Source organism: Frieseomelitta varia, unplaced genomic scaffold (genome assembly GCF_011392965.1).
Source record: "Frieseomelitta varia isolate USP_RPSP 00005682 unplaced genomic scaffold, Fvar_1.2 scaffold_338, whole genome shotgun sequence".
Taxonomy (NCBI): Eukaryota; Metazoa; Arthropoda; class Insecta; order Hymenoptera; family Apidae; genus Frieseomelitta; species Frieseomelitta varia.
In genome coordinates, this window is record NW_025110077.1 from 232,899 (window position 1) to 245,534 (window position 12,636).

At 41.1% G+C, this 12,636-nt stretch overlaps 1 protein-coding gene across 2 annotated transcripts in view; it reads right to left on the minus strand.

Annotated features, from left to right (window-relative positions):
- The window catches only part of LOC122530312 (protein dachsous), a 281,900-nt gene that overhangs the window by 51,613 nt on the left and 217,651 nt on the right, over positions 1-12,636 (minus strand). For both annotated transcript variants that reach the window (XM_043657148.1, XM_043657149.1), the window contains exon 2: positions 3,642-3,822. In XM_043657148.1, the coding sequence (XP_043513083.1) occupies positions 3,642-3,822 (181 nt within the window). The remainder of the gene's footprint in view (positions 1-3,641; positions 3,823-12,636) is intronic.

The window sequence follows — 12,636 nt, forward strand, 5'->3', positions numbered from 1 at the left end:
ATACTTAGTTTTAAATTCATGGTGACAATGTATGCATTCCGCCTTTGTATCATCTTTTTCGTGAAAATGTTCCCAAACAGAGCTTCTCTTTACCTTCTTCCTTTGCACGATATCTTCTGCACTACTTCCTGCTACCACAACTTCACTCTCACTATCACTCGACATTTTTTTAAAAAATTTTTAATCTTTATTAAATTCACACAGATTTTGAAATATACGTCTGAACGTCCCGAATGTCTCAGCGATACTGATCAATGGCGTACATAATATTCACGTACTGAGCACGCAGTCACACGTTTGTATACATCAGGTCACACGATTCTTAGAATCCGTGTTTCCAATAATTTCATTAACAGAAGAAATTAAACTGTGTATTTACATATTTTGTAGACTGCTATACAGCAGTTGTATTGTAGAGTATTTCGAGAAACGGTACGAGCCGACCCGACTCGAGCTCTTCCCGATTCGTCCCGACCATCTGGTTCTCGCACACCCCTAATAAAGTGATTCAACTCAGAAAACGCGATTTTTGAATTATCATTGTAAAAATGTTGCGATTATGAAAATCTTGTTTGTTTATTTTTACAATTTGGTAGGTAGAAGGGAATCATGCTGCCCTCTTTGAGTCTACAGTGTCGCACTCGATGGTTAAAAATACGTATATCTACTTGTACCGAACGAAGCGATCAAGTTAAAACTGAGATTTCCAACTAATTGTAAAACAAAAACTCATCAAACATCTTCTGTTGATGAACATACTATCAAAGACGTTGTTTATTTCTTTCTTCTCCCACTAGTCAATCTCGCTTTATTTTTTTTTTTTTCTTTTTTCTTTTCTTAACGTCACACCTAATACGTAAATCATTTCAAAGCAACCGCGATTAGCAAGCTCTTGCGCAACTTGAGCTGCTACGTGCGATCAGGCTCTCGCGGGTTGATTTCGCGTCCCGCGATCGCGTGGAATACGCGGTCAGCAGGTGATATAAATCAGGCAAAGCTTGGCCTCTCCCGTCATATCCGAGCGATACTATTGCAGCGATGGTGTCGGTGAGTCTGGTAGCACGCCGAACAATCGTATCGATAACGAGCGACAATTATGGACGAGATCTCTCTTGTTTGCAAAACTGTATGCAGCTAGCGATATAAGCTCCCCTTTGCCCCCACTCTTTCTATCTATCCTTCCTCCTCACTTTATTCACACACGATTCATATCTATGTTCTTTCTTCTCTTCCACCTTCCACCTTTTCTTTGCTTTCTCTCTAATTTTATTATTAATTCGACTTTTTCCTATTATTTCAGACATCTACTATTCTATTACTCTATAGGAATCCCTTTTGCTTCTATTATTCTTATCTCTTTCCCTTGGTTACGCGCGATTCCATGTCCTTTCTTTTATTGCTCTCCAATTTTCCTCTCGGCTCGACTTTTCTCGATTGTTTCGCTCTTTATCACTCCATTACAATGGTCTATTCCTTTTGTCCTCACAGTCCATGTTCTTCCTTTTGTTTGCTCTCTAATTTTCTTATTCGTTCGACATTCAGCCATCTGCTACTTTATTACGATAGGAACCTCTTCTGCTTCTATTATTTCGCGTACGATTCGTGTCCGTGTTCTTCTTTTCACTCCGTCTCCTCTTTGCTCTCTAACTTTCCTATTAATATAATTAATTCGACATCCTTTAACCTCACGTTAATCTGTTACAATAGAACTCTCTCTTCGTAGCTTCCACTACTTCTTCGTATCTATACTTTCTTCCCTTTCTCGTAGTTCGCGCACTCACATCTCTATTTTACTTTTCTCTGTTCCATACTAATTTTCCTACTAATTCGACTTTAGTTCCAATGTCTCCTTCGCCATCCATTGCTTCTTTCGCCCCCTATCTTTATCCTCCGCTTCCGCCACACGTTCACCGACGTGCAATGACGTGCCACGCAAGTCGAGAACTTTTTGTCCCAAAGTTGCAATATATTCTCAGTTTCAAGTATATCTACGTACAACCCAGGCAAAACAAATAGTAAATTTGTAAACTTCTCAATCTAATTTCTATCCAGTGACGTCACGCTCAAACGACGTGCTCAAAGATAAAGCGACGAATTATTGTATACTGATTCGGTCATTCGTTACGGTCCGCAATCAGTTGCCAGGGAAGCGGTTAAACGCCGCTGCTCGCAAATCGTCCAAGAATCTGCTACCTGTTGAAAGGTCAATGTCGACCTCCCGACGGATCAATGGACTTCAGTCATTGTCCTCTCTCGTAAGGGCAAGCTGGAAGGAGGTTGTTGAAAATGGGCACACCATACACCGGCGACATAAATCATACACCCCATTACAGAGCTGCTAGATCTTGGGACGGCGATAGGCTCGCTCTTCCCCCCCGTTTCACCAGCGTGCACGGCTCCCGTGGCTGTTTCTTTTCCCTTCTGATGCCACGTTTCCACCGCGTGTCGCCGCGCTGGTTGCCCTTTCTTCTTCGTTCCCGTTTCCGTCTGCTGCCGTTTCTTCTTTCGCTCTCGTCTCCGCGTTGCACCTCTCCACCACGTGGCCGCGATAAGGCCACGGGGAAACGCATTGTTCGCGCGGTTCTTCCTATTCTGGTCACGGAAGATTCGTTACGAAACGCCACTGTTAATCGATCGACGAGTCAGGCGAACGTTACTGTGGTGCTTCGCTACTTTTCAGTTCTTCTTTTGTTTCTTTATTAGTGACATGTTTGATGCTCTTGCAAACAAAAATTTACGTCTCGACGATGCCCTAAGGATATACTTAACTTTAATTTACCCGTGAGTTGCGTTATTCGGTTTGATCACAAAACGAACGTTCAATAATCGAAATCATCATTAATATACGATTTGGAAAATTTACACACTGAGTATTCTAAGAAACGTTGTATTTGAAATATTTTATATACATTGGTTGCATTTTTAAATTTTTTTTATAAGTCCTGACTGCAATTATTCTAGTTCATACGCTCCTTGCTATAGAATCAATATACCTACAATGCAACGCCAATTTTTGCATAGCAACTTCACAGAATATTGACACGCCTATTTCGATTTTCAGTCGCAATTGCGACGCAATGCTATCGCAGCTTGGATTAGTCACGCTCGAGCAACGTCACGCGTCAACTGAGATTCCTATAATAATTAATAGCCTTTTTCTCTCAAATTGTAATCCATCACACTAATTATGACAAATGTGTTTGCAATGCAATTCAATTTTTTCAACAACGTTCTGCGTACTTTCTCTTCCTTTGCGTATATTTCTCTAAATTATGTGATTACAGTTAAATACAGTTCTTTTATCAAGTTTTTTTTTCAGGAGATAAAGTGAATTAGGGATTTCCCAAATTTTTACTGGTTCGGTCGTAAACGACAAAGAATTGAGCAGCTATTTGCTTTTAAAAGATCATCGCCGCTAACGCGCTAATTTTAAAACAAACTACTTTGAAACAAACAAAATTAATTAATCACCATGCCTTATCGGTAAGAAATTTGTAAAAAGATACAAACGAATGGAAGGATACTTCCATGCGTGAAATGTATGGAAGAGATATAATACTAAACATAAAGTAAAATGTATCTCCAAGTATGAAGCTAAAATACAAAACGTAATCCTGAGAAGTCTGGCGAGTTGTACGTACCTCTATCGGTAGCGATGACGGGAATCTCCAGATAGGGAGCTGTTTCTCTGTCCAACGGTGTTCTGACGCAAATGTCTCCGGTATCGCTGCGTACCATCAGCTGTTCGCTTTCCATTCTTCCCGCGGCTAGCGTGTAATTTACCATTGCGTTCACGCCGCAATCCGGATCCGTCGCCTGTACCTGTAAACGATCGACATATTCAAATTACTCGAATCGCACGACAAACACGCATATACAGTTGCATCGCAGTGATCAATTACATACACGTATATACAGTTGCGAGCGTCGACAAATTATCTGTCGATAAAAATTTTGTAACTGTGCGGATTTAATTCCATTTATTTACCAGCGAGTCTTTTGTAACATATAGCAGACAATTTTTGTGGTAATTATCTAGAAAAGGAGGGCTCAATATTTCTGACAATCTTGAGACACTATCGTTCGGCTTTTATTTTCAAATATTTTTTGGAAACTTCACCGAAACACTGTTTCTGTGCAAAATGTAGCTATCTTCAAAATTTCATGTTATATTATCAGAACAGAGAACATTTATCAGTAATTTATTGTACATTAAATTATTAAATTATTTCTCCTCCTTTTCACTATTTTTACATATCAAGAGTCGTTCAAATAAATATCTTAACTCTAAATTAATACTTCAATGGCATTTCAAAAATCCATGAAAAAAACAATAGAAAATATTCGATTAAAGTTGACTACAACTTTACAGAAGGAAAAAGATTATTCATTAATTAAAACATCTGAGAACTAGTAATCGTCGCGAATAATTCATTTAATAATTTCGCAATGTGGCAGCATGTATACGAAAGCGACATGTATAAAACAGAATTTTCAATATGCACGCATGCAAATGTATAATTTTCAATTGACAATGTAATTTTCATATGAGGAGAGAATTATAGATTAGAAGAATTAAAAGAATTATCCGCGGTGAATCCGTTACGGGGATGGCCCATTTGCAATCATAATAAACACGGTGACTAATTCGCGAGTGGTCCGTTCGCTTCTTCCTCACCGAGGAAGTTTCGGTGGACGTTGTTGCATGTAACAACGCACGTGGAGGCGGTGATAGACGCGCCTGTGTGCTTCCAAGACGCTCGTTGCTTGTGCGAGAACGTATCGCCATCTTTCACCCTCAATGGATTACGGGTTGCGATATTTCGTAACGCCGGTGTATCTTTCAACGAACAGCAACGCTGTCAACGCGTCTTTCGAAATCAACGCTTTCCAATTCTCGCAAGTCGAGCGCAAAGCTACATTTACAGTCATATGGGATAATACTTCGACGACATTGTGTCTGTTCAACGACACGAAACGCTAGACGCAAACAGAATGCTTGCAGTTCGAACGCCAAGTATTATTCTGTGGTTTCTACGACAGGGCTCCCAATTCGAGCGCAGACCTATCCTAGATCACGCATAGATCACTCTCTCTCAATGGACAAGCCATTGCTCGGAGCGCGGAGATCAAATAGATCGAAACATATGTTAAAAAGACCATCGTTTAATTTTGCACAACGACGCGAAGTATCGGAAGTGAACCGTGTGAGCGATTACGTACGTACGTCGGGTCGATCGTCAGACAGATAATTGGCATCGCGACGTCGTTTGCGCGACGAGACGAGCAAAGAAAACTCGTAAATTTATCAACGCGGAACGTAATTTTCAGGACGGTGGCCGCGGTGTGTGCCAATCGCGTGTCGGAGGACTCGACGCAGAAGAAACAGGGAGACGGCGTGCCTCGGGGACGGTAATGAACCCTTTAACCCAGCCGGAGCTGCTTTAATGACAGTTTAAAGTTTCTTCTCGCGTTCGAGATATCGCACCGGCCATCTAGCCGGGTGATCCGCGAGTGTTTCACCCGCGGTGAAATCGTCCCGGCGGTGGAACGACGAGAACGTGGAATCAGCGAGATCCGATTGCGATTGCGTCCACGATGATCGATTACTTCGTTACGTTAGCCCGACTCGGCCAGACTCCCGTCGCTACCAATCGGCTCCCTTCGCCATTTTTAACAGTAAACAGTCGCGGACGTAATTAAGCGTGGCGAGTCCGCTTCGCGAGTCGTATCGTTTTCGCGGGTTTTCCGACGAGACGAACGACCGCCGGCGAGGCATGCCTACCTACCATGGCCGGGTATTACAGAGAGATTCCAGCTGAGAAAGAGAGAGGATTTCCATCGCGGTGGGCGGAGGGGAAGAGGGAGGCCGAGAGAGACAGCGGATAATAAAGCAGGAGTCCGCGAAGAATGATTTACTGGCAGCCGGTGGAATAACTTTCCCGCCAACACTGTTGCCACCTTAAAGAGGCATTGCATGGTTTCTGCGACTCGCCGAGCCGGCAACGAGAGAGCCAAAGAGAGCCAAAGGAGGAAAGGCAGGAGACGGAAGAAAAGAGTTGACTCACTTGTTGGAAAAGAATCACTTCCGCAGTGAGGAGGATCCTCCTGCCATACGCCGAACGAGCAATTCAAACGAAAAGTTCCGGCAGGAAGGAGATAGAAAAAGTGGAACGACAGGTTTTCGCTTTCGTTTCGCCGCGGTCATGCTAATGAATTATTGTCAGGCATTTATCGGGACTAATATTATACACTAATTCCCCCCCCCCCCCCTCCTGCGAAAACCACTTTCGATCGTCTCTGCACCGCGTCCACGGAGCGGGCGATTTCCTGTCTCGGGGCACCTCCGTCCCCCCTAATGCGTCTTCTTTAATCTTTCGCATTAGTTACCGCTTAATCCCCGGTGTTGACGTCACCTATTCGGTTAGACAAGCGGTTACCACTTGCCGGCGAGTGATGTTATCGAAAGCGTTTCTGTTCGCTGAATTATTAAAGCTGGCACGCGATACCTCTAACTAGGTATCTTATTACTGACACGATGTTCACAATTTTCCCGGCTAATCTAATAAACTCGCGATCACGCGCGACGATAGTTTCACTTTCCATCGACGGATTAATTCACGCCGTTACGTTCCGTTCGTGTTTTACGTCCACGACAGTTTCGTGACTCCTCTTCCCCTACGCGTTTGCATAATTTTCCAATTTAGATTTGCATTTCTAAATTGCGTTTCTCGCGCTATCTGTCTCGCGATACGTATCAGATAATCCCGAGGCCCGGCGCGAATTATTCTTTCCACTTAACGCGGCCATCCTTGCCCGTTTCTCTTTGTCTTTGTTATTTCGAGCTGTGTGATCCAGCCTCGCGGATCGATCGCATCATTTACAAGGATGAATCGTCAATCACTTTGCAACGCGTGCTACTGTACATAAATAACTGACACTTGATGCAACTTTATTGAAAGCCCGATATTTACCGATACATTACCGATACGATTGCGACTGTTAATTTCTTTTTAAATTCGTCGTTGATAATTCGGACAATTAGGTATTGAAACTGTTATCATTTTGTGAAAAGATATCGTACAATAATTTAATTAATTATAATATACAACATTAATTATAATTACAGTTGTACATACATGTACAATTATAGAACAATAATTTAATTAATTATAATTATAATTTGCGCTTATTTTGAAGCCTCTACTTTCACAATGTCTCGTTCGTTTTATTCTAAGGTCACTAGAAACTTTTCTTCTCGAAGATACTACATGTTGCCATAGTAGAAACATTGAAAAATTTGTTTCGTGACTGAATCCAGCATGTGTTTGAAGATTGAAACTTGCTCTTTACAACGACCTCGATGTACAATTTTTTGTTTCTTTGTCATTTTATTGAACTCTGAATATTATTCAGATTGTTCGAATATTGTTTGAATGTTGCCACTGTATTGTGAATGAGAATCACTGTATTAATTTGTAACAAATGACTAATGTTTTGTAAAAATTGTATCTTCAATGTGGTAACAAACATATTTCGATTGTAATGGACAGACGTGCTTAAAGTCTGCAGAATCAACAGCCACATAATCATTAGTTGTTGTTTTTTTTTTTTACCGATATATATGTTAATTAATTTGAATTATTTTTGTATGCACGGTAGCGCAAATACGACGAAAAATTTGAGTCACTTCGAACAGAATTCAATACTTGGAAACTGTTGAAAATCTTGGTAGTTTTAACAGTTTTAGAAATATTGGAAGTCTTGAAAGTTTTCGAAGGTTCGGGATATTTGATAAGTCTTGTCAAAAGTGTTTATGCAAAGCAATCAACTGGATAATATACACAGGAAATGCAAATGCATTTACAATTTTCTCTAACATTTCACGTCGATGATGCAATGTTTGGATCAAAGTATTCAAATTACTTGTAAAATGTTGACTATATCACGAGACTTGTTAAAATAGCAAAGATCTTCAAGATTTCCAAGATTTCCAAGATTTCCAAGACTTCCAATACTTTCGAAACTCCATTGATAAGCGAATCGATGTACAGGAATCTAATAACTCTGAAATTTCACAACAATTATTCAATAATAAATTCTCAACTCGTAACAAGAATCGAAATCGATATCATATTTATTTAATTGTTATACCTTACAACATGTAGAGATCAGGGATCGAGAAAGTTAAGGAATTTTTAGATAAGTTCCATTTGAAACATGGGTCGCAGAACTTTTCTCACATTACAAGAAAATTTTGTATATATCTTTTACATACTCGAGTGATTTTCAATTAATATATATTAATAGGAGCTTTATGTTCTTTATTCTATCATTAACTTTTTCTTCAGTCCTTTACAGACGAAAAACTTATTTACTTTAGTCTTGGATAGTTCCAGCAGTTCAGGGTACTAAATCCTGTTCAATGTGATTTAAATTTCGACGGTCTTGTGGAACGCGAAATCAGTTTCGAACCCGTATCGAAACTGAAAGATTCAAATCTACATTCGCTCGTAATTTTCGCTAATTTCATGCGACGCGACAAGAGTGAAACAGCAGAGTGGGTCGACAGAGAGAAGAAAGAGCCATATTAAATCGCGGGCAGTTTTGCTATACCAGGCCGATGAATTGTTCCGCTGGTTTTGTTGCGCGCCGACCTTGCCGGGACTATCGATTTCAATCAGGGTGTGTATACGGAATACAATCCGCCGTGGGTTTCCTTCGAAAAGCCTGGTTATCCGCCGCGCTGCATAGCTGAATACCAGACGCGGGCGAACGGAATACCTCGCACCCTTTGCCTTGCGAATCGAGTTCTTGTAAAGTACTATCAAAAAGTCTGCTGGCGGCACAAAGGCGGCCGATTTCCATCGAATTTCCGATGCGTTTCCGCGCGCCGATTTGCACACAGGAAAATTTCGCGCGCGTGTCTCGCTTTTTAGGCAACCAGAGGCAGATAGAGAGAGAGAAAGAGGGATCTTCTTTTGGTAAAATAACCGAGGAACCATGTTTTCTTTTTTTTTTTTAGTTCTCCAGAAATTTGAATTTCTTCGGCAAAAAGGGGACATTTTAGCGGAAATGGAAAGGGTAAATTGTGGCTTTGTACAATATTTAGTTGATCGGGATATACATCTGTACACGCGAAAGGAAAAAATCGTCGCAGGTTTCTCATTCAACTGTGACATTCGCTAGAATTAAATGCATTCAAACAAACTATTTTTACTAAATAAAGCAAATTCACGGATATCCTAAAACGGAGGATTTTTTTTGGTTTTTTATTTGGAATACATTTTAAAAGAGAAGGAAGAGGAATGACATGTACGTGTCTCCGATATATGTGACGAAAAAGTGAACTAAAGAATACTGGTAACCATTTAAAACTTTCAAAAGTCATGATTTTATCTTGAGAATCTTAAAAAATCTTGAAACTCTCGAAAATCTTGAAGTTTTATCCAGATTCATATTTTCATTCATTCGTGTACAATGTAATAAAAAAGAATAGAACAAAATATCAAATATTATAGAAAATATTGACGTTTGGATATTTTGTACTATATGTGATATAAAAGTCCCCATAGATGCATAAAAATATGTGTCTCAACTCTACTCAAATCCGTGGTCTCAAAAATTACTCAATATTTTAATATTTTCCCCATTTTTTCAAGTGCACAATGCATAGTACAAAAACGAACAACTTGCACTGAACATGATTTCACTTTCAGAACAAACGAATATTTTCGAGTTTAAATGGAATTTATAATTACAGCAGTCATATTTCTCAGAAGATCGTACGAAAAGATAGGCTCCGTCCAGACTGAAAACGACATAAATGTATTCCTGAAACTATCCAGATTTTTCTAAAATGTATTACATCAACCTGTACAACATGTACAAATGTTTGTAAAATATTAATTAAAGATCGTCTGTCGAGTTTCAAGAATTTTCAGACACCGAGTCGTGTTCGAAGCCCGGTCTCTTGCTTGCAGCAACGTCTCTCTCAAACGACGAGGAAAAAGATGGGAAAACAGGCTAGGACATCGGTGCATGGCCGAGCACGCGGCGGTCAGTGGGATCCCACGTTCCCTCGGACCACGAAGAACGATCGTAAGCCAACGCTACGTGGCACGGTAACTACAAGCATCGCGACAGAGGTAGAGGAACCGTCTGTACGTGCGGTGGCTGTCTACACCGGTTATAAAATACGGTGCCTCGAAAGGCTCTCAGCATGCTCGCGCCTCTGCCTTCGAGTACGAGGCACGAGGTACGATTCCCTTTTGGTCCTTTCGTCCAAACCTTCTCCCACCTCGTCGCATTATTCTTTCTCTACCAGCAGAGACCCTGTCTCATCTCGAAATCGTTCGAAATCGACGATTTAGACGATTAGCGACGACGACACGAATCGCGAATCGAACACAGCACGCTCGCCTGTTGCGGGTACAAATTGTCGTCCGCCGCTGCTAAAGTTATCGCCGTAAATCGCGGATGACTCGACGAACCGCATCTGGTATGCGGTGTTTTGCGTGCCTAGCTTACGTGCCGGCGATGACGGGTATACCTCGATGACTGTCTGGCGATGGATAGCCTCGCGATCCGCTCGATTCCGTTCGACAGGACACGCTCCAACTTACAGAGACCCGGGGACAACGGTTCCACATCTTCATTTTTGCTTACGGTCGGAGCAGTGAGTAAAAACCTCGCGAATCCTTTCATTTCGCGATTCTTCTTCCTCGGGTTTGCTTTGGACTTTACGTAGCAATTTCTTTGAAGATGAAAATGCTAGGGATTATTTGTCAGTTTCGCTTGGAACATCCGAATTTATTAAATTATAGATGAAAATATATTTAAAGTTTGATTTTGGTGACGAGAGTTTGAGGTTGAAGAAAGCGAAATATCTAACTTTTAAATGCTTGTAAATAATTAAATAAAGAAGATAGAAAGTGGTATTTGTCATTTTATGACATTTCACAACTCAGAGAAAACTTGAAATGTATAGGTGAAAGTCACATTTGTACACCTCGAAAAAAAATTCTGAATTCTTATTTGGTAATCACTTGTGGAAAAAATTCATAAAACTTTATCCAGTATGGTCTTTAAGACTCCTTTTTACAACAACCTCTCAAAATCTTTTAAAACAATTGAATTAAATGACAAAGTAGATCTTTGTCGTTTAATCCCAACATTCAAATATCGAAAAAAAAAAAAAAATCGTATGGCAAGTTCTAAGAAGAACTCTCGTTGTAAGTAAGAGATTTTATTCTTCAAAACCATGGTGGATTTTTAGTTACAGAAGAAAGTTTTCTATGTCATTAGAAAAATGTTTCGAAGAAAGAAAAATTATTCTACAGTATGCAAAATCATTTCTGAAGCGAACGAACGAAAGTAGAGATTCGAAATAAGATCAAGCGGATTGCCGTTACGATTTTCATACGCGAACAGTACGAATTATCGGCAATTTTATCGTCGTTATTAGTTCGGTTATCCTGTTATTGGTTCACTGTATAAACTATCGGTATCAAAAGAGTTGAACGAGTCGTAGAAAAAAGAAAGGTTGCAACGCCCGTAGTCAACGTTCGCGTGTCCGAGGCAATTATCGGTGGGAAATTATGAAGTTTCGTTCATACGGGAGAGATTCGTACGGGTTCCTAGCCGTTTACGAAACCCCATTAAGAAGCCGCAATCGATCTCCCGCGTAATTGCTAGACCGGTTTGCAACGCTCGTACACGCTACAGTTAAATATAGCACGTTTTAAATTCCGCTCGCGCGGCGCGGGATATCCAATAAGTCCGTTTCGTTTCGTCGTTGCCAGCGGTTTCGAACGGTTTAATCGCGGTCTCTAGTTTCGCCCCGCCTCGATCGGTAGGGTCGATAGATGCAACCTCTCGGCCGCGATTGATCGCAAGGACAGTGAGGCTCGGATTAATGCGATGCAATTCGACGAGTTAATACCGCCGTATCTTTCGACCTTTTTCTCTTTCCCTTTCTCTTTTTCTTTCTTTCTTTTTCTTGCCCCGCATAAGAGAGAAAAAGTATAGAAGAAAAAGAGATTCCTCCTAATATCGTATGAAATTCCCGCGCATTAAGTTTACCGAGAGACCTCGCATTCTCGGAGGTCAACGATGCCGCGCACAACACACCGGTACGTACGGTACGTACGTACACACGCGGCGGCGATCGTCGCTGCGCTACGATACGACGATATTTCATACGATTATCCTTCGCATCGTTGAGTTACTAAATCATGCCCCGAAGGCAGTAGTATCTTCCTTTGAACGCTCGTATAATCCTTTACGACCGATCCGCGCAGCCGAAACAAACTCGAAGGCCGAAATCGCACGCTAAGGACGCGCACCATCGGCCAGCTCTTCGCCATTTCCGCTCAGACGTCGAAACGCGGGCTTCCGCTTCCCTTTGTCGCCATTAGTTTCGCCTGTTCTCAGATAATTAACGTAATCCTCCGAGTCGAGTTGCTCGATCAACCGTTTAATCGGTCTTGTGTTATTAACTGCGACGTTGGTGAAGCTTTTCTATTCGTGCTCGGGGACAGAATAGGATCAGTGTGAATGAAAGGTGAATGAAATCTTTCGCTTAAGTGTTCATCGTTAATTTCATATCTTTGTCTGTCCATCTTGATAACATCG